At 35.3% G+C, this 23,728-nt stretch overlaps 1 protein-coding gene across 1 annotated transcript in view; it reads left to right on the top strand.

Moving 5' to 3' along the window:
* Positions 1-23,728, top strand: part of MALRD1 (MAM and LDL receptor class A domain containing 1) — a 235,075-nt gene that overhangs the window by 85,123 nt on the left and 126,224 nt on the right. Inside the window, exons 21-25 of the mRNA XM_059869616.1 lie at positions 5,384-5,540; positions 8,825-8,935; positions 9,809-10,022; positions 13,577-13,824; positions 16,341-16,638. Coding sequence (XP_059725599.1) covers positions 5,384-5,540; positions 8,825-8,935; positions 9,809-10,022; positions 13,577-13,824; positions 16,341-16,638 — 1,028 coding nt within the window. The remainder of the gene's footprint in view (positions 1-5,383; positions 5,541-8,824; positions 8,936-9,808; positions 10,023-13,576; positions 13,825-16,340; positions 16,639-23,728) is intronic.

The following is a 23,728-nucleotide window of genomic DNA, read 5'->3' as shown; positions in this document are numbered from 1 at the left end:
TTTTTTTCATTCTCCTTCTCTCGCATCATAAGCCTTCTCATGCTTCCAAAAATTATTTGCCCCAGCACATTTTCTTTCACATTCGCTGTCACTATACACTTTTAATTAAAACCTTGGCCCTGCCTTTCATGAGTCCCTTTCCTTCCTACACCTGTGGCCTTCTGGCTGAGCTGGCCAGCACAATGGGCAGTGCATTGAGAAGCTCTTACCCAGCCCATAAAAAAGGTGATAAATTTCTTTTTGAATAAGTGCTTGAATATTACATTTTCTTTCACTTCTGAATTGCTGTAGCATTTTTTGTGATTTCTCAAGGCAGATACAATGTTGAGGGAAATGTTAGGGTTTGTATTTTTTTTTTTAACAGAAGGCTTGTTTTTTGAACATATATATATATATATATATGTAATACTTTGTAATATTTATAAGTTTTTTCTACCCACCATTCAGCAGTTTCCCACCTTACAGGCAAATTTCAAGTAAAAGGTACAATATGTACGTGGTTTCCCGATTTTACACCTAATATTGAGGTTACATTGGGCTCTATATGAATACATAAAGATTAACCTGTCATCATGTCTTTGCCTGTTTCCTTTGGAATATTCTAATAAAGAGTTTTGTATGCTAAATCTTTGTACAGCAACTTTTGTTGCTAGAAAATATTACAAGTTTTCTTTATGCACCTTCTTACATTCTACCAGAACTGTCATATCATCTGGTTTTGACACTAAGAAACAAGAATTAATAGGAATCAACAGCAAAAGAAGTTAGCATGATGGAAATGTTGAAGTATCACATTTTGCCAACACCTTGTGTCGAGTATATAAGGCATTAAAATATCAATGTTATAGTCTGACGACAGTACAAGAAAAAAAAGACAAAACCATGAATATTTTCTCATAAATATGGTTTTTCGGAATTAAAAGTTAGAATTTAACACCTTATTAACTAATTTTTTTTTTCTCAGAAATCTTCTGATGAAAGTTTTTAGCTAGGAAATTGTAGCTAATTTAAAACAAAAAAACTTCAAATGCATGAACTTTAGGAAAACTTCTGCCTGCTGGTTACTCATGCTTTGGGGGAAAGAAGCTAGAGGAGGGAGTGATCTCCCACAGCTCCAGTACCCTGATAAAGGATGCAGAGGATGTGGAAAATGCAAACTGTCATGACTGATTCAAACCATCAGCTTGAGTTTTGACGGCCCACAATATCCTGATGTGCCCAGTATTCCACAATCCTTTCCCTTTGATCGAGAGTGCTTCTTTTGAAGGTCATCTAGTGCCCTACTGGGTTTTCTTGACCACTATTTTGGTTTTTTCTCTATACAGAAACCCATCTCTTCTAATTGCAGGTCACTCACCAGGGCAGATCCCAGACAGATGGTGTTGGAAAACTGAAGAATAATATTTTCAGTGCATAATAGGGGCAATAGGTGTGGGGCTCTGATTTTCTGTATAGATAGTGTACAGTGTTTGTGGACATATATAATCAGGAAAAATGGAAATGCATGTGGAGGCTGCTGCTTTCTGAATTTTGGAATTTAGTGGGATGATTTAGCTGATCATTGGGATACTTATAACTCTAAGGAAACAAAAATATCTCTCTCCAGTTTATGTCTTCTCTTCTTTTTATTTTCTTGTTATTGCTGAAATTTGGAAGGAAATCAGAACTTTTTAGTGAATGGGAGTTGTTTGTTTCCTAATCAGGTTTAGTTTTCAGTCCTAAAGAAAAACAATGAGTAATGGGTATTTTAAAAGTCCATTTAAGTGTTTAGTCAGGGATTCTCAAACAATTAGTAGAAGATACAGATGAATTAACACTTTAAAAGCTGAGAGATGTCCAAAAATTCATTAAATAAGAGCTTGAACTTGCTGTACATCTGAATAAGTTTGATTCCCTTTCAGACATTGCAGCAGTAGACAATTAGAACTATGAAATGTGTAATTCACAGCATGAGACATGACTTGATAACATTGCCAGATTTAAGATGGGACTAATTTTTTGATAGGTCTTCAACATTTCTTAACCCACCTAATGTTTCCCTAATTATTCTATTCAGTTCACTGTGTTCTTTGGAATGCCTTGAAGGGGAAAATAACATGAAGATTCTTCTATAAATGTCTGTTCTTTGCCAACTACTGTTCAAAAGATATTTGAAATATTAAGCTATTAACTAAGACAAGTATGCAGATATAGGTCAGTTGCTTATGTTGAAAATTTTATATCCATTAAAATGTTGTGAATTTCCCTCTGAAATTAATTAGAATTTTTGGAGTGGCGCAGGAATGTCTTTGTATAGGGAATGCTTGTAGTACAGAGGTAAAATTAATTATTTTCAAAGGGTAAATATCAAGATTTTAATGATGCTTGCTGTAGCTGCCAACTAAGAGGTTTTCCAAAGTTAGTTTTCTAAACTGGCCTGAGCTCTTGCAGCTACTGGCAGGGGAGCCTGCCTGTATTCTGCTAAATTTCAGCACTTACATAAGATCTATGCTGAAAGCTAGATTTATTCACTATTATATATGTTGAAAAATACAATGTTTTATACTTGTTAGCATCAACTCCTTGAGGTCTCACTTAAAAAAAAAAAAAAAAAACAACTCAAGGGAGTCTTTTTGTGGAATAGGAAAGAAATTAATTTGAGGATGGGTCTGATTAACTCAGAATGAAGAAAGTTATCTTCTCCAAAGATCACTTAAAAACAAAGGTTGGGGGTGAAGACAAGAACATCATCTGGCAGAGTAAGAGAAGCTGTTAATTTACATTTATGGAAGCTTTGGAATACCTTGTCACTGTATATTTTATATTGGGTTATAATAAAAGTGGGCCAGCTAAGAAATCCTTTATTTTCAAAGTCAGAGCTTGACACACTGAACAGATTATGTACATTAATTGACTCTGCTAAAAAATTTGCATCCACAGAAGATATGGACCCTCTAGCTAATTCGAACTGTCTGCAAGTAGAATGATTACTTATTACTTTTTTCAAACTCTTCCCCCTGCAGATCATGCACCTCCATGGAAATTCCATGCAGGCTTCTGTACCAGACAGCTTAAGAATTCAAGACAGAGAAATTACTTTTTTTTGTGAGCAAACATGATGCAGGTTAATTTTCACTAGAACATAGCTTTCCTTTTAAACATGGATAGGTCACAAGTACATTAGTCTTGTAGTTCTAAGTATAAAAATGTGCTTGATAGGAGTGAAAGTCAACAAGGATGCTCTACACATACTTACCCATCCCCTTCTGATCCCATACTTACCCATCCCCTTCTGATCCCTCCATTTCCCATTACTTGCCCACATAACCTTAATCTTCTTGTAATCAGATACCACCACTGTGTTTAATGGCTAGCACTGTGAAGTGTTTCATACAGGGGACTTTCATCTGGTGTACTAGTTTTAAATGTGATAATATAGCAAACACTGAAATGAAGTCTAAAATGTTGCAAGGACATTTGTCTTAGGCTGCACTATGGGACAGCAGAATCTGGGCAGAGATGTGATCTTTGGCCTGCCTATGTCTGACAGAACATACCAACAAGAGATGGATGAGTGAATTTCATCATTGAACTGATTGCACCCTGCCACTGTTTCAAACTAATCTCAAGCTAAGAGGCATGGATGTAATACTGAATACTCTGGGAAGTATGAGATCTGTAAGTGCTGCTGCTCTTCAGAGCTTTTTATCATTCTGCTTCTTACAAGTCCTTTTGAATTCTGTTGTTGGGTCATTGAAGGCATGAGTTCCCAGAAGCAGAGTAAATTCTGAATTTTTCAATATTTTTGCAAACCTTAAGAGAGCTCGACCCTCTTTTACCTCCAAGCACGACTCTGGTAGAATACTCAGCACCAAAGCAAAAAAGAAACCTAAACTTGTTACCTTGAAATAACAGCTTTCTTCAGCAGAAAGGAGGGAAATAAATGAGTTGTCCAATTGGATATTTCTTGAAAGGTCTGTAATAATGAGTTTTCAAAGTTTTCAGCTGTTAGTTATAGTAGAGTCAGTTTATTCAGAGAATGTTTTAATACTCAGGCTAAAGGATTAAGCAAATCCATGCAGTAATTATAAAGATGTCTGAGTTGCCAGGATTCAGTGATAAAAGAAAAGCATCAGCAACAATTCTCTTATCTGCCTTTTAATGAAAAGGAAAAAAAGACTGTGGAGAAGATCCTGATTTCCACAAATTGTAACTCTTCCTTCCCCTAGGATTTTGCTCAAATGAACTTTGGTCCCTGCTATGTTTATGAGCAGTTTTCAGCGATTTCACATGTAACATATCTGATCTATGCAAAATGAAGATCTGTCCCATTAAAATGTTGCCTTTTAGGTTATTTGGTTGGTTGGTTGGTTTTTGTTGTTTATTTGTTTGTTTGTTTGTTTTCTGGTATGACACATGGGGTAGTCTAGCTGAAGCAGTAGTCTAGCTGAAAAAAGTCTCTGATTTGTGAGGATTTTTGAAGGCCTGTTTCTGACCCTGTAGCAGCCAATTCTTTGCTCTTCTCATTAGGCAGGATTTTGAGTCTGTGAAGAGCCTGATGTCATGACGTGTTTGAGCATCTTGTGTTTCTCTTGGCAGTGCTGGCTGGCTAGGGCCATTGTCTTCTTACAGTTGTAGTGATTCAGCTTTACAGAGTGGTTGCTCAGAACTTGGCCAATCAGAAAAAACAAAAGGAAAGGAAAACCAAATAACAGCAGCTATTTAAAAACATAGGTTCCATTGTCAGGTTTGCTAAGCACTTACTGGGAAAGATCCTTTTGAGAAGTACTGAGTGTGAAGCACTTCTGCTGGAGAGAAATTTATCTTTGGTCAGCAGCTGCATTTTATTTTGGAAAGTAAGGATTTTAGGGGCTAAATCTTAAATACCCAAAACACTAAAACTGCACTTCTGGTATTTCTGTACACTCAGAATCTGATGCTTACTTCAAAGAGTCCTCATCTTTCCTGGTATCACAGGAGACAAAATTTCATCCAATATCTTGTGTTTTCCTGACATTGAGCCGGGATCAAACCCTCTAAATTCCCCCAGGAAAGAGGTTAGCAGGGAAAGCCAGAGTCCCTCTAGCCCACATCTACATGATGCTGTGCGTTCACTTCTGGTTTTTTTTTTTTGTTTGGTTGGTTTTTTGGGTTTTATTGCGTTTTTGTTTTTGAATTTTTGTTTATTTGTTTGTTTGTTTTTCTTTGGGTTTGGTTTTTTTTCCCAATCTCTGATGTAAAAATACTAGCTGCATTTTCAAGGGGTTTTTTTGAATTCTGGCCACATTCTAAGGTGCATCCAGATACCCCCACAGCAAATGCTGTCTAAGGGAACATTTCAATCTTTAATTAATTATGATGAAATATTTTGTTTTAGTAAGTTATACCCTTTTTCTCTGAGCAGGTGCACTGAAGAAGGCTGGTATCTCTTTGCAGACAGCTCCAATGGAGAATTTGGTGACACAGCTGACATTGCTACCCCAGTCATCTCCCTTACAGGGCCCAGATGCAAAATCATATTCTGGAACCACATGAATGGTTCAACAATAGGTTCTCTGGAGGTATGGAGATGCTCTTTATTTTGTTTGTTGTGTTTTTCTGCATGAAATTGCTGTGAGGAAATTTATGCCTTCTCTTTTAGTTTCAATAAAGCCCAGGCTGTTAATAAATGAAAATTAACAATTGCTAGCACTCTACTGCTCTCAACATGTTATGATATGAAGGAAGCATTAGTTCAAATACTGGAGAAGCTATAAATTATAAATTTCTACGACAAGCAAAAATTGTGACTCATATAGACATGCTATGGTTGGAACTTTCATGAAGAAAAAATTTTGTATCACACAGTACTATTTGACACTGAAAAGCAGTAATAGATATTTGGACCTCAAGGTCTTTGGCTAAGGTGGGAGCATGGAAAAAAGAAGTAATTGTATCAAAATTCGACATAAAATCTTGTAGAAAGAGTTTATTCCTTGTAAAGCTGAACATATCACTTTCAGAGATTATTTATACACATGTAAGCAGCATTGAACTATTTATGTGGCATATAAGGAACAAATTTGCTTTCCCATACCCTTTTTCCTTATTCCAATTTAAATAAAAGCACTTTTGTAAAGGAAATTTAACTCATTAGCAGCTTGTAGATCAAATAAGTCACTGCAGACAGAAATGAATAAAACAACGTTGCTCTAAATAATTATTTTTACTGCACAGCTGTGTGCTTAAAATGGGATTTCCCAGGAATATTATAGAATACCAACAGCATCAGAATTGGATTGAAAAAACGCTCGTATAAGTTACCCATTCACCTGTGCACTCAGTATCATATTGGATGTGGGCAGTGTAGGAGGATTTCAATATACAAATTATAAAAAAAGGTGACAGAATCCAGCTGTTCTGGAAAAAAAAAAAAGTGTTGACATTAGAAATGTGATGTGGAATGTGATGAACTACACACCATGCATGTGACTTGCTAGATATTTAGTGGAAGCACATTCTATGTTTTCTTGGATTTTTTCCTGAACACTTTTTTTTAAAGTAGTGATAAACTTCTCCCAACAAGGTAAAGATCTTGCTAGGCTCCCTGGCAAGTGGTAAAATATTAATTAATCAGAATCAGTGGGAAATCAGAGGATAAAGATGGCTTATCCTCAGTTTTAAGGCTTGGGACTAATTAATGTGCTTTGGGACTTTGCATACTCCAGGGTGCAGGCTCCTTTACGGTGTGAGAAACCATGTTAGTTGGAATTGTGTTCAAATAATGTTTTGTAGAAATCAACAGCAGTTCTATGGAGCCATGCCCAATATTACCAGCACAAAGGCAAATATGTATAGTATGGATTTTTTCTTTTATTTTAAGGTGTACCAAAGGAAAATCTTGAAAGCATTGCACACTGTTAATAATTGCCTGGTTTCAACTGCTTAATTAATCATTTAATAATGGGTGTAAGAATAACTCAGAATATAAAATTATTTAGGTGATTTCTCATTATTTATATTAGAAGGCTCTAAGTATTGTAGGAATGGGAATATTTTCTGTGCTTAAAAGACCTTTTATCCATATCTTCCCCCAAGACTACCACATTTTTTTCTGCATCCATGCCATTAAATATCATGTAAGATTGCTGAAGATTTTCCTGCCATTTGTGTGATTGGTTTCCTTCCTGTGTTTCTATTACTTTTTTTTGTATTGATTTGCTGTAATTTTCCTGAGCAACCTCAATTTGATTATTTGTTGGAACCTTTATTATTTAGTCTCTGTACTTTGACTTGGCATGAGTAATTCTACCAAAGTATTAGATGTGCTTTTTTGTAATGTAATTGAAGAGTATAGAGGTTCAAAGTGCATTAAGGTACAGAGAAGCATTGGGTTTTAACAGCACACAAATTAATGGCCATGTTTTACTCTAAAGTTTTAACCTTTTTTCATGATATGATAGAAAATATGAATTTATGATGCGGGGATTGGATATATAATAGAGTAGATAATTTACAGTCCTTAAAAACATATACATGTGTGTCTACAGTCACACGCATACCTTCATATAACTATAATATTTTCATTTGAGTTTAAAAAAAACTTTCTTATTCAACACTCTTTATTCTTTAAAATAATGTCTATAATCCCTTTCTCACTAATTTATTTATTTTCATTTAAAAGTAATGTCTTTTATGGCAGATCTTCCTGTCTCTAAAGTCAGAAGTCACTTGTTTTTCTATCCTATTTAATATATTATCTATTCCTTTTTTCCCCTAAAATGAAAGGTCTTTAGTGTGAGGATTTGCTGTTTGCTTGGCAGAACTTACCTGTTATGCAATACCATATATACTCATGGGACTGCATAAATTTAAAACAAAAAAGTTTTTTCATTATGATGAAAAATGTCTGGGCTGCCCTAAGAAGATTATAGAGAGCAGCAGTAAATCCTTGAAAGCAGAAGTAGTTCAGGCAACTGGTGAATGGATGTTTAGCTCTGCTAGTACTGGCTGGAGACACAGCTTGGCACACTTCATCAAACACCCATCTTGTTATTGTCAGCTCAGTTGAATTTGGATGCCCAAGAGATTGGATCAAAGAATATTTAGGACTCTCTGCTCATGTTGAAGTGTGTCATCATTCCCCAATTTGCTGTTTAAAAGTCTTTCATTGCTCAGAAAGATGAAATTTTGTCTTTATAAAAAAAAAGGAAAAAAATTATTTGTAGAAGAAACAAAATGTTTTATAAGAATCAAGACGAGAAAATTCATCCTGGAAAAGCAGTTAATTGTATGCATGAACAAATATATTTTTCAGCAAGTCTTGTTAACCCTGTTCCTGTGTTCTACAACTGAATCACAACCCACTAATGAACAATTTTTATTCACTGTCAGCCACTCTGGATTAATGGGATTCACTAGTCCAGTTAAGGCTGTGGGCTGGATATGTTTATGAGGAGGTCAGAAAATCCCTAAACATTATTTTCTTGGTATAGTCATTTATACTGACGTATCCAGGTGCATCAGATTGGACATTAGGCAAAGGTTCCTCACCCAGAGGGTGGCTGGGCACTGCAGCAGGATCCCCAGGGCAGCAGGCACAGCACCAAGGCTGGCAGAGTGCAAGGAGCACCTCAGCAGTCCTATGGTTCAGCTTTGGGTTGTCCTGCAAACAGGGATTTGGATTTGATGGCCCCTACTAACTCCAGATATTCTATTCTAACTCCAGAAATTCTGTGAATTTTAATGGTGGAATAGAGATTAGATGTACAAGATAATATTTTTCTCTTACACATGATTATAGGACTCCTAAGTGAGTTGGTAATGGAAACATTTTTTTGTGATCTAAAGTTATTTTCTTTTTTAGGTACTCTATAAAAGCAGTACCAAGACTTCTAAACTGTGGAGTCAAACTGGCAGCCAAGGTCCCCAGTGGAACAGAGCAGAAGTGTTCTTAGGAATTCGTTCAAATTTTCAGGTGTGTCTTCCAATGTGATGTGCTTCCTAGAGAACTGGCTAGTAGTACTTCTATATTAAGCATTCTTCACCTTCTCATTTTCCTTTTCACACCGTGCATGTACCTCTCCTCCCACATAGAAGAAATCATCTTTTTGGCTGTCTGATTAATTATCTGAGCTGGACTCATGTTTTTTGAGATTTCTAACTCCTCTTTTATTTCAGACTGATATCCATTTTTAAGACTGAGAATCTCATCTATCCTTGAATCCAGCTCAACTTAAAATATTCTACTTCTTTCTCCTTAGTGTGCAGTAAGTAAAAACATCTGGATTTTGGAAAAAGTATCTTGAGCATGACGTTTGCTTTGAAATCAGAGCAGACTCCCAAACCTCTTAGAGATACTTGCTTAGTTGCAGACTTATGAAAAAAAAAATCCCCAAGGATAGTCAGTAACATATTTTTTAAAAAGTTACATTTCCTGATACTTCTGTCTTGGAATTTTAATGAAATTTTAAAAGTCTTTTTACATTCATGGAAATTAAATGATGAATGCCAGACTAGTGTTTTTCAGACTTTCTTTGCAGAAGTACGAAGAACTCTTGCCATTAGTTCAGGACGAGTCAGGACTAGTATCTCTTTGAGTGGTATGATTAATTTCCTTTTTTTGGTGTGCTTGGTAACATTAGAAGGTGGTCCTTCAATAACTGCAGAGACAGATCTGTAACAACTCTAGCACAAGATTTCATAGAATTATGCTTTGACAGTAAGAACTGACCACTTCATATTAAAAGATTTGTGAGGACCATCAGTCTCTGTTCTTTTCATGTTGTGTGTATAAGCTTTTCTCTCTCTTATCAATGACTTGCTGTAATAGCTCTGTAATTTTTATTAGGTTATTTTCAGGGCAAAACGTGGTGTCAGTTACATGGGAGACGTGACAGTGGATGATATTACCTTTGAAGATTGTTCCCCTCTGTTAATCTCAGACAAACCTTGCACATCAGAGGAATTCATGTGTGCCAACAAGTACTGCATCCCAAAGAATAATCTGTGTGATTTTGTAAATGACTGTGAAGATAACTCAGATGAAAGCCCTAGTATTTGCAGTAAGTATCGTAGTTTTTTTAAATAATTATCATAAATAACTCTGTCTGCTGTGAAATTTTAATACTCAAATACTCTTGACAACTCATCAGCTAAGAAAGCAAACAAGAAGGTAATAATTTAATTCTATTCCTTGGCTTTTAAGGATTTTTAATTATTATTATTTAATTTAAATCCACGATACAAAATACAAAGACCTGCTAATGGATGTCTTAAAATAACTCAGAAAGCAGCTGTCTTTAAAAGCAGAATAAAATTATCCTGTTTTCCATATGAAAAGAATATATTAAAGCTGAAAATTTCAACCGTAATACCACTGGGAGATGAGGGGCCTATCTACCTCCTTAGATATTTCAAGGGTTGTCAGGTCTCAGAAAATTATTTTAATCTGAATATTGTACAATTTTGGTTTTACAAGACATATCAAGAAGCAGCATATGTAGTATCTGATTCAAAGAATGATATTTCATATCAAATGGCTCCTTCTCAATCACAATATGTGGTATTAACACTTCCTTCTTTTACTACTACAAATGTGGGAAATGCTCACACAATCAAATCTCCATTGATTGGTAGCATATTAACAGTTACCTCATTTTTACTGAGAATATTAATTCAGTTTATCAAATTCTCAGTGAACACAATTCTTTGAAGCAAAGGTATGCTGATATCCTATGAAAGCTAAGGTACATGACAAAGGAACCATGTTTTGCAAATTATTTTCACACTATTACACTACTCAATGATTTCCAGTCCAGGAATAGTAGTACAACACTAACTTATACAGGTACTAGCTCAGATTTTCTGCAACTAAAAATGATGAGTATTTCAATTTGTAATTACTCTGTTAAAAAGTATTCTCAAACTTTGACTTTTATTTTCTGAATTTTTAAAAAATATGAATGTTTTTGTTTGTTTGTTTGTTTGTTTGTTTGTTTGGGGTTTTTTTGGGGGGGTTTCTGCATTGTCTGTGTTTCCCATCAAATATCATCAGACAAATATAAATTGAAGTATTAAGGGCAAAATGGTTTAAATAAACTGATGGGATTTCCTTTTGCAGCCACTATAATAAGGATTTTATTCCAATTTCTCATTGGAAGAGATTAATTGAAACAGTCCTATCCAGTGAATACTTTCCTCTAATGTGTTTTTTACTATTACTTTTAAGTAAGGAAAAAACCTTGCAAAAATAATTTTTAAAAATTTTCCTAACTGCATTTTAATTTGAACCTCCACAGTGAATCATTATGGTGCTTTACAAGCACAGGAGTCATTTAATGTACAAGTGCACAATCATCTGCAGCAACTTGAGCTTCTAAGCAGGCTGCCTACATTATCTTTTTCATCAATGGAGTAACTTGTTTTCAGGCTGAGGTTCATGCAACTTAAAATCAGTTAGATCAAAGAAGTTGTCCTGTAGATATGAATATTTCTCTTTGTTGACAATAGAGATCCTACAAGGACATCTAAACTTAGATTAGGTAATACCCAATATGTGCAGCATTAGCAGGGATATCAGTGTTCATGCCCCAAGGTCTTGATTCTTGAAAACATGTCTTTAAAATGAAAGGGTCAGTTGTAAGCATGAATTCTATTGACTCAAGGTAGAATTCGTAAATAATGGAAGGAATTTCTTTAAGAATGGTCTTGAAATATCGAGTAGCTAAATCAGTTGAAAAATATAATTAGGACAAATTTCATGAGCAGTTGCATTCAGTTGAGTTAATCTACAATCTGTGATTTTCATAAAAGTTAATAATACAATTTCACATATCAGGTCTGGGTTGATTTTAATTGTTACTTCAGATGGCACTAAACAGACAGAGGTAAAAGGCAAGCTAGTTTTGCTAAGCAGCTCATACTTTTAAGAAAAAGTTTCTAACTTTTTTACTTTATGATATTCACAGATTAAAATTCAAAGAAAAAATATTTTATCTGATTTGAGCCTGAAAATTTGAGGTAGCTGTCTTTCCTGTAATGGTCCATGTGTAGATTCCATGGATTCCAGATCCTTAGCCTGGTTACCAATGCTTCTGAGTACCTTTCAGTTAAATAAAACTACTTCCAAGTGGCTGAACTTTATCAGACCTCAGAAGAGGCTCAGATTTTGATTACATTTTGGAAGTGATATTTTGTAATTTCTGATATTGTCCTACACAATAATACATACAGTTTCCAAATTTATCTTCAAGGCACTTTCCTTTTCAGCAATAATAGTAGGAATATTCAGGGCACAGTCAAAAGCTTCTTGAAGCCTCTGCTGAAATTCCAGCTTATTTCAGCAATTTTACTCTTGGTAATCATTATAGTGAACTTATAGATGTATAGAGAGAAAAATATACAGAAATTAAACTTCTGGAACGATGCTATTGACTTAATTTATGTGGACAGCTTAGTCACCATGCTGGCTCTTTGACATTCAAGATTAAAAATTTATAAATATGCATGTTGTTTCATATAAAAATCAACCAAAATTATGACAGCTTTCTTCTTTTCTAGGCCATAGGTGCAACATAAGGAGATATGTAGACAATCATAGAATCATTTATGTTGGAAAAGACCTTTAGGATCATTAAATCCCACTATTAGCATTAGCAATTTCACACCAAACCATGTCCCTAAGCCCCACATTTATGTGGCTTCTAAAGACCTCCAGGGATGATGACTCAATCACTTCCCTGGGCAGCCTGTTCCAATGCTTAACAACCCTTCCAATGAAAAAAATCTTCCTAGTATCCAATCTTAGCGTCTGCTGCTGCAACTTGAGGTCCTTTCTTCTTCTCCTATCACTCATTATTAGAGAGAAGACACTCAACCCCACCTCACTATAACATCCATTCCAGTAGTTGTCAGGAGCAATGTGGCCACCCCTGACCCTCCTTTTCTCCAAACACCCCCAGTTCCCTCAGCTGCTCCTCTTCAGACCTGTGCCCCAGGCCCTTACCCTTCTTTGGAGACAATCCACCACCATCATAATTTATCTGTGTTTCTATAATGGCCAAGAAAACACAAGTGAATTGAGGACTTGTGCAAAAGTAAACTAACTTTGGGTGTGATTCGGCTCAAGATCATCTCACCCACATTTATGTTTTCTCTGTATCTGTCTATAGTCTATAGAAGCTGTGTTTTTATGGTGCTCAGTAGTTTCATTTGAATGTGTCTGTTCCCTAGATAGAGGCATTTCTTCCTGTTCTCACCTGCTCTTAGCATGTTCCTTCAGAAGGAGGCTGGTTTTCTGTGAGTCTTGAATGCTCTATGGGGGCTGGTTAAGACCCTAAGGAGCTAAAATTGTTAACTAAATTTGGTTACATTTATACCAAGGTTCCTTTTGACTGTAATAAAATGCACTGGACCCACCTCATATATATGCAAGTAGGTTTATCCAAATATTTTAGTCCAGAATATTCAAAATGCTCTTTTAAATGAGATACATGGATATTATTTTTTATAGTGAAGCTTTTTTTCCCCCATAGGTTGGAGTACTAGGTTGTACTATATGTACTTAATTAACTACTTGAACATAAATATCTTTTCATGTGTGGCAAATATATTTCAGGTACATCTATTGGGCATTGCAATTTTGAGTTTGACCTTTGTGGATGGAAGCAAGATGAAAACGATGATTTCAACTGGCGCCTCAGAACTAGCAGCACTGCGAAACTGGGCACTGGACCAGCTACTGATCATACACTGCAAGAGCCATCTGGTCATTATATTTTTATAAAGAGTTCATTTTTTCAGCTACCAGGACAAAAAGCTAGGATTTCTAGTCCTGTCTTAAGCAGAAAGAATAAAAACTGCAAGGTATGTGAGGGTGTGGTAGTAGCAAGAATGAAGAATTTGATTTCTAGATTACACCAAGAGTGTACTCCTAAAATGATTAAAGCTGATTACTGAAATAGTTCTTGAGGAAAAAAAACCAAAACATTCTTTTGTAGAGAAGTCAGGATCAGATCTTATTTCATTTTAACCATAAGAGAAATCTTGCTGCAGAAGAGTTATTCTGGAGGTAAATGAGCACTCCGTGAGATTCAGATGAAGCTGCCAATAAATGCAGTGTCTGATTTACAATGTCTTATACAACTCATCCAAAGTTACAAACAACTATTTAATGGTTGCTGATTTTATGGAGAAAGTGTGTATGAGTGCAGTAAGAATTGCTTTTCAAAGAATATAACTGCAAAAGGAAGGATGTGTAACAGAAGGCTTTGTTACCAGCTCTTCTCTCGAAAATGGAGAAGTGTAAGCCTTGATCTTCCAAAATATTACAGAACATTCTGGTGACTTCAGCTTGAATATTTTTTTGCAAACCTGGAATAAAAAGTTTCCTGGTTTTGATACATCTTTATAGTCTTTGCTAAAAATATAGTGGCCCAGAAACTTTAGCTGTGCCTTATTTTGAAACTACAGGTTTACCTTTATACATCTAATAAGTAGGCCTCTCAAGAGTATAATTTTTATGAAGCCATTTTTAATAAAGCTTTTGAAATTAACTGTTTGTGTGATCACAGAACTATGCTCATCAAATGAGGGTTTTCTTAGACTGAAATAGTCCTAAACAGTTTATTGGCTATGCAGGTGACCTCTCTGTGCAAAATGTCCAGTCATGAGCTTCTAGTTTCATTTGTCTCATACTGTTCCCGAGGAATATTCCTGAGCAGTTTATCTGCAACCTGGAAAGACTTCTGCTTATGTTTGAGATTTCTAACCAATTCATTTTAGTGAAATACTTCTCTCTGAAAAGTCTACAAACCCTTTATAGATAAGAAAGTCAGGAAGTATTAAACATAAAGGACTTGATTTATGATTCAAAAGAAAACTTGTATAATTACGATATTCAGTAGCAAAATTTAACCTAGCCATTATAAAATTATCTTCAAAATTGGAACCATGTAGATTTTTGTATTGCCTAAAATACATATACTAAAAATATTCTGCTTACACAAACATGGAGATCTCAACCTTTTGCTTCTAGCATCGTATTTCTGAGTATCTCTTTCTCTGCATTACCTGGTTTTATGCTCTAAAAATAACTTTTCCACCTTTTGACTTCTATGAAGCATAAAACATACATAAAGAAATGCAGAATAACTGAGAATGACATGTTGACATCTGTACTGTTACATATCAAACATTAAATGCAATTAAGTGCTTGAAATATAACTATGGAAAACTGTTGCTTTTATCACATAGAAAATTATTTACAAAAATGAACAGGTTTATGCACCTTGTGCAGACCAAACTTTTGATATCCATGATATGGCTTGAAGCAGTCAGTCATATTTATGATATTTTACTTTTTGCAGGTTTTGAGCAGTTCTGAAACTTACACACAGACAAGTACCCAAAGGAAGTGCAATTATTGGTATAGGAATTGGTATTGGAATTGTATGAATGGAAAAAAATATGTCAAGATATGAAATCTCATCTCATAAGATCAGAGAGTCCCCTGAAGCATTTTTCTCCTTCCTATGGGTTATTTGAGAAGAAAGTGCTTCATCATATAACAACATACTTAGTCTGGGATCTTAGACCATTTCAAATCATTGGAAAATGACCATTTACATCAACTGGACAAGTTTTATGCATAGAAAACAAATAAAGAGCAGTAACTCTAAAGGTACATAAATGAATAAAAATATTTTGTCTATGTAGACAAAAGACTTTCAGAAACAAGGCTGCACCTTCAAAAAGAATAGAAATCCAAGACTGAATTGGAAAGAACTGAGAGTGCAGTTAAATGTGATGAATTTTCACAATGATCTTTTTATGTGTGTATTTGGTCTTTTGTATTTAAAAATTTCCTCATTTTGACTAAAAATAAATAAATAACTGTTTTGTAATCCAAGTATTTCTTACATATTTTATGTTTCTTTGGAGTTAGTTTTGCTCCCATTACTGATTGGATTATTTTCTAATTGCACATTCTATAGCCTACATAAACACATTTTTAACCGGAAAATTGTTCAGTAAATGGAAGTTGCTTCCTCTATTGTAAATGGAACTACTCCATTCCTCTGTTTCCTTAAAAAATATTTTAGTTCTTTCACATTTAAATGCAAGAGTCATTCAAAGGGATGCAAGATCTGCTGCTGAATATTTTAATGCTGGTTTTAAAGTTTGGCTTATGGAATAGTTTAAGAATGGCAAATAATAAGTTGTTCTGTTGCCTTTTGATTAAATTATTTTTCAATCAGTAAAATTAATGACTACTCTGAATGCTATTAGTAATGCTCAGTTTAAGAATTAAAGTCAATGCAATGGCAGAATTTGACTGAAGTCACCTATTGCATACTTTATGCTCTTGTTTTTTCCTACAGATAATTTTCTATTATCATATGTATGGAGCTCACGTTGGATCATTGATTATCTACCAGAGAACTACATTGAAACATGAAAAAATTCTCCTTAATCTAACTGGAAACCAGGGAAATTTCTGGCAGCGCAAAGCACTGACCCTGTCTGGAGATGGAGATGAAGATTTTCAAGTTGTCTTTGAAGGGATAGCTGGAGAAGGTCCCAAAGATGGCATAGCACTTGATGACCTCACATTTTCCAGGGAGTGCTTACCATCCCAGGAGTTTTTACCAGCAGAACCCACAAAGCTACCTCCAACAGGTATGTTCCAGCCATGGACAGTCTATGTAAATTTGGAAAGGAGGAATATCAGCATTATTTTCATTTCTTTGTTTCTCCTTCAAAAGAGAAATAGTATACAGAGCTTGCTAAAAACATTCAGAAATTTTAACACTTTTAGGCAGCCCATGAAATTCTAATAAAATCATTTTATGAAATAGTTGTTTAGGTATTGAGTCAACTGTTGTGAATCTGCAAAGCTTCTTGTCCAGCCATGTACACTTAGCCAATATCCTGCTTAATTCAGCAGGATTTATTTATCCAGAGTTGTAAAATAGAGTTATTGTAGAATAAAGAACTGTGTGGGACACTTTGCAATAAGGCCAGCAGGCTTAAATGGTTTTTGGCTAGGAGGAATTGCTACTAATACTGGTTAGGCACCATATCCATCTTCTGCCTGTGTGGTATGGTGGTGCCAACATCAGTGCAATTATTTGCACCATCTTCACTTACTGCACTAGGGAAATAAAACTCAGAAAACATTTACCAGAAATTATACAGTTTGGATGGGGATGGATCCCAATAACCCCAAGGTAAGAGCTACTCCTGAAAGCACTGCTGCTGTAGGTTAGCAGTATTTGCTTGGACACAAATGATGAAGGAGAGACTCTTTTTGACAGAACAGAGCTAATATTTTTCCTCCTTCCACATTTATGACAGAGCTACTGAAATGTAACCCCCTGAAGTGGAATTTAGGAGATGCATTTTGTTCCTGGGTCTACTACAAATTCCCTGCATGGCTGCAGAAAGTCATTTTATCTCACGTCTCTGTCTTTCTGATCAATAAAACAAAGTTAATATTTCCCAGTGTCAAGGACTACCACTAAAATGGATCATTAATTTATGTGAGCAACTTTGCTTTGTTACTGCTGCTAATGAATAGCCTTCCCCTTTAGGATGTCATTAAGCACTGCTCAGGCATTGGGAAATAACACTGATGAGACTACACCAAACCCAAGAAATTGCACTGAACTTTGAGCACAAGAGAAACAGGAAAGATATGGGCAAAATTTTCCAGACATCTCTCTGATAAGGTGCCAGTTCTAGTACTATTGGCTTCCTACTTCTGCCAAGCCAGTCATGGAAATTTATTGCAAATGAGATTTGTATTTTGAAATTCAGCTTTATATGAACATTACCCCAGGAGGAACACTAGCCAAGCTTTCTGATTCTTTATTTTTTGTTGTATTCAGACTCTATCCTCTTAATGGGAGATTCAAGTCCCTGTGGCAATGTTAGAAGCTTTAAAAGCTTTGGCTTTGATGGTAAAGGATGTTCCAAAACACTTTTATGTTTTATAATAAAATAGGTACTAAAATCTCAGGAAAGAGCCTCCAGAGACTGATTTCTTGGTGTAGCTCATATAAGATGTACTTTGTGAACTTCAGAGGTTCACAACACTTTAAGGCAATGGTTTAAATTCATTCTTACAACAAACCATATTTTTTACATTGACAAATTTTACTTGTCCAAGATAAGAGTTTACATGAGCCACTGAGGGGTTCAACTTACAGCTGCTACTTAGCAGTGGTATCTGTTTGCATCACTGCTTGTAAGTGGGTCTGCTTCTGCCCGTGGAAATGCTCTGAACTGTGGCAAAATGCATGCTGGATGTTGTGAAAAGTGCTCTGTAATGCAACGTTTTAAAATAGAAATAGCTAAAATGGCCATGATGTTCAGCTGCAAAAATCAGTAGCCCTAGACTTAACTGGTTATATGTAGAAACAAAGGAAAGCTTCACCAAAAGTAAAACACTTCTATCCATTGATTATTTTTTTTAAAGTTTCTGAGGATGAAAAAGATCATGCAGCAAAGATCTGTTTCCTTCATGTCTCCAGCTAGGGAATATATTTGCTAAGAAAGTAAAAATATTTCTTCTTTAAGAGATAAACTCATAGTTTTTGAGATCTACTCTAATACAATTCCTTTTCAATTTTTTATTTGTTTTAGATAATATTCATAATACACATATCAAAGGAGATTTTTCTGAGTCTTATTGAGCCATATCACTGTGTGAGACAAGTACACTAAGGAGTCTTTGCTTGTTATTTCTGTGCATAGAGTCACATGGCAATGAATGCAGTGCAAAGATGAAATTGAACAAAATTGAAATTGTCCCATCTGTGACACTGACTCACTGTTCAGAAGAATTTTTCCCTGACTCTATATAAACACCTTGAAATTCTGCACATTAGCAAAAAATATATTCTGAGGTGGCTGTTTCTTTCAGCCAAACATGCAGTAATGTTTAAAGGCAGAATGTGAACACTGGACCACCAGAAAAAATAATCATTTTGAAAGCTGGCATTGTAATTTCCTGTAAACTACAGGATACTGTGGATTGGTCTCAATATGCTGCTTAGCAACAACAATGCTGAACTGCAAAGCCACTGAGAGCCACTTAAATTGCTGGGCCTGAGAAACAATAAACATCATTTTAGGCTGTCTCTTATCAAATTTTCATTGTATGAACACCATTTTTTGCTTCTGTGTCACAATGGTACTGTGTGGAGGAAAATGCAAAGGCAATTTTGTTTTAACAATGTTGTTTGTGCCTGTTGCTGTGTCTGTGCAGTGTGTAAGATTTTTGAGTTAGGTTCTGCCTTGTGTAAAAGGCTGCCTGTATCCACATCAGCCCAGGAGGAGACCCTGACCACAATGAACCTCCTGAAAGTTGCAGTTGTTTCTGTGTTTGGTTTGTCTGGCAAGGTTTTGGTGGCAGGGAGTTACAGGGGTGACAGAAGTTTCCTTCATGTTGGACAGAACCAATTCCAGCTGGCTCCAGGATGGGCCCACCAGGCCAGGGCTGAGCCCACCAGTGATGGGGGCAGCATCCCTGTGATAATAGATTTAAGAAAGGGAAGAGTTGTTGCACAAAAGCATTTGCAACCAGAGAAGAGTGAGAATATCCAAGAGAAGGAGCTTTGCTGGCACCAAGGTAAGGGAAGAAGGAGCAGGAGATTCCTCTGCAGCCTGTGGTAAATACCATGGTGAATTAGGCTGTCTCATTGCAGCCATAGAGGTTAATGGTGGAATGGCTATCCATGAATAATGTTGCATACTTACAGTTGTTTACAAAAGAGACAGCATGGATTTGACAATAATTCCCATGATCTCTAAACCTGGTTTTCCTATCTTCTTTCTATCCCTTCCCTCCTGCAGTGTTGTTACTGACTATAAAAATTGCAGATCCCTCCATCAGAGTTTCTGCTCATGTCTCCTTCTATTCACCTGGGAATACAGCAGCTGCCAAGGGCTGCCTGATCAGATTAACAGGCTACAATAAAGAAAAGTTATTCCAGAGACTAGGGAACTGGTATATGCTGACTTCATTTTTGTAGAGAAGACAGTTATTTTCAGCAAATTAAAAGCAATTCACCGAAGTGTGGAACATCTTTGAGAACTTTGAGAACGTAGGAATATTAGCAGAGAATCACATCAAGGTCCATTTCACTTGATATCCTCTCTACTGCTGTCAGTGAGATGCTGAACATATATGATACTTCCTGTTATTGTTCCTTATATTTCCTTTTTAGGACACCTTATGAACCATATGTGGTTTTGGTTATGTAGCAAACCTTAATGTATCTGCCTTCCGTATTGAGCCTAGTTTCCCTAGAAGCACATTCAGAAGTATTGCCCTCTTCTCATTTTTTGCAGAAATTTGAAGAGTTCTGCCACTTGCAGAGAAAGCAACTCTGTTTTTACCCTCTTTTTACTGAAAATGGTGAACAGCCAAACACATCTACTCCATATTCCTCTCTATGAAATCATCCTTAAGCAACATTATTCACTGAAGGAGTTTCAACTTATTTCTTACATGGAAACTATTCCTTATGTTTTCCTTTTTCTGACTTAAAAAAAAAAAAAAAATCCACTGTTCTCTTTTAGGACTGTAAAACCAGGTCTGTGTAGAGCATTTAGGAAATGAGTGACCAGTGGAATGATACTGTAACATAATGGTTCTTTTTCTCTTTTCTCTCTTTCCAGATAAGTCTTGATTGTTTTGTCCTTTTTGTACATTGGGGTTTTTGTCCTGGAATTGTTCCTGTACTGTGCTGTGTCACTCTTTAGGAGTGGTAGTGATAGGATTCCAGAACCTGTGAAAGATGGACTGTGTTATTCTGTGTAACTCAGTAACATGACATTTCATTGCCAGTCACTCAAGGTTCAATTAATTTGCTAAATTGTGACTGTTTATCTCCATTACAGTTATATAAAATAACTGATGCACCTGTGGGGGTTGGATGTTCCAGGGATTATAAGAATGTTCTGCAATGACAGCTGATGCCAGAAAGGTTTTTTAGTTCATAATTAGCACTGGGTACAGTCCCATTAGGCACGTTCATTTTCACAAAAACCTTGTCCTATTATTCATAGTTATTCCTCACTTATATCACCCTGAATACCTTTATATCACTGGAAAATTGTCTTAACTCACAACACATGCACTTCCCTTGTCTTTTAAAAGTAAACAATAAAGAATACAGTCTTGCTTTTTCTCTGTTCTTTCTTTGGAATTTTTTTGTTTTAGTTGATGGAGTTTTTTTTGTGCCGTACTATTTTTTAAATCATTTTAGTACTGATTTCTCCTTCACAAAAAATTTTGAAATGTATAGAATTTGGTCAGCAACATAAATAAAATATGTATATGCAAAGTAATAGAATAACCAGGAAATCAGATTTGCCAAAAATATTTTCATTTGAAATATAGCTCAAAACTCTAGAGTATACTCTAAAGGCCAAAGGATATTGCTTATATCACTCTTTTGCAGTTATAATTAGATCTATAAAAGTTTACAGACACATAAATAGAAATAACTTTGGCAGTTTTTGTAACATATATATAATTACAAGAATAATAAATTTTTATGCTTCAGTGCATAATGTGATCTACTGAAAAGAGGAAAAAAAAATCTTTATGCAGAACTAATCAAATAACAAAGCATTTATAGCTTCATTTTAAACAGCCAGCATTGACGATTGACTGAGAGAACAGGATGTGAAATGAATAAAGTAGTATTTCTAAAGCATTTTAAAACCAGTTCTGGGAAGAGAAAGAAATAAAAACAAACCTGAAACCAAAAAACCGCAAACAATTAGCCCTGAAACAGCAACAAAAGCTTAACAAAACCCAATCAACCAAATAAACAAGGACCCCCAACTAAAAACTCCAAACAAAAACAAGCCTATAAAGAGGACACAACATTTCTTTCAGAAGATTGAATCTGACTATGTAGTTACCTTAATTACATACAGCAGATTGTGAAGTTTCTTTTATGCATTGGCACCTGAACATATTCTCAGATATATCTAGGCTGAAGTTCCATGCAAGAGACAACTTTCATTTTCATTATACAATAATACAAAAGCTTTATCATTATGGCATTTTAAAACCACTAAATCTAAATGTTCAGTTTTTTCTCTCTCCTTTCTGGTACATTATACAGTTCCATATTTTTCAGAAAAATGGTGGAAATACTGTAGAATATTTGGTTTAGGAGCTGGGTATGAAGCTATTACATTTGAATATGAAGTAGTCATGACTACAGGTTACTTGAATTCAATTTCTACATAAATTGTCCACCTATTATTATAAAAATTATCCTTTTAATTGACTGCGAAGGAGAAGAATATATAGCCCAGATTTTGGTGGTGTATTTTCTAATTCTATGGAGCTTTCTCCAATTAAATTCCAAATCTGTGTAACTTTACACAACTTGTACTTTGTCACTGAACTTTATAATTTAACTGGAAATATCTTGCACCACCTTTTTAATTCCACAGTTTCTTCTGATTCTTTTTGTTTATCTGTAGCTTGGACTCTGATTTATCTCCTTTTATTTCGAGCTCTAACCTTACCAGATTGTATAATGGTTTGAAAGCAATGTGCCCATTTGCTAAACTAAAAAAAGCAAAATCACATATATTTTACTGGTCTAATTTAGAAAATAATGGCAAAAATTTAGAATGGTTTGTAATTTTAGGGAAGTCAATTTTTTTTCCCACTATTCTCTGGAGATTTAGGATATATTTCAGTCCATAACCAACTACAACATTTGAATATACAGTAAAGTACATATAATTTGAAGGCATTTCCCATACTTTATTATAATTTTATGTCAAAGAAACAAACATTCTCCCCTAGTTATTCTCAGACATAATAGTGAAATTAAGTCCCACAAATTCTTTGGATCAGTAGTCAGATGTGAGGTGAGCCTGAATTGGGCCCATAACTGATTACAACTCTAGAAACTGACAGACAGAATGTGATTAATATCATCCCAGAACATGGTTAATGTCATCTAAGGTCCTTGGAGGTAGGGCATTGTCAGCCCTTGTTTTTCTGTTTCACAAAACTGTTTAACATCTTCAAAACTTTCTTTAGCTTTTGGGTCTCCATGGAGTTGTTTCTGATAAAGGTCTCCCAGAGTAGGCATACAAATAATTATAAGGTCAGGAGAAAAGAATTTCAGAGCTGGCAGTTTGATGAGAGTCTCTAAGCAGCAGGTGAGGGCAGGTATTTATATCTACATTCAAAGTATGAGCTGGTAGTTCCTTTTGGCAATGAGTAGCTGGGATTTGGGAATAGCTTTTTTAACCAAACTGCTCCAAAAATTGTAAGAGGAATTTCTGGTACTATATTTATAAAAGAGCAACCTCTTAAAGAGCCCTTTTGTTTCATTTTCTCTCTACTGGGAGAACTAAGTAAAGTCTGAGCTTTCTCAGGACCACCAGTGCTATTGTCATTATTAGCTCTCATTATGAGACATTTCTCTGTGTGTTATATATTCCAGATTCAGAGCTGGCCTTCCTTTGGGTGAACTGAGAGCATGAAAGCTCTAATTCTGCTCTCTGCATTCCAAGAACTAGATAAAAAGTTGCTCTTTCTTGTCTGTAATGACTTTTATTTTTCTCACACACCTAAAAGTAGAGAAATGATGTCACAGTACAGAGGAGCCTTAGAAATATAGGATGTTTCTACTATTAAGTCTTGCAGCAGCAAAAACTATCTGAAAAAAAATTTATATTTCACAGAATCTAGTCCTATTTTTTTCTTCAGTGCAGTACA

This window comes from Haemorhous mexicanus, chromosome 1, assembly GCF_027477595.1.
Source record: "Haemorhous mexicanus isolate bHaeMex1 chromosome 1, bHaeMex1.pri, whole genome shotgun sequence".
Classification (NCBI taxonomy): Eukaryota; Metazoa; Chordata; class Aves; order Passeriformes; family Fringillidae; genus Haemorhous; species Haemorhous mexicanus.
This window is presented reverse-complemented; position numbering and strand designations above follow the sequence as displayed.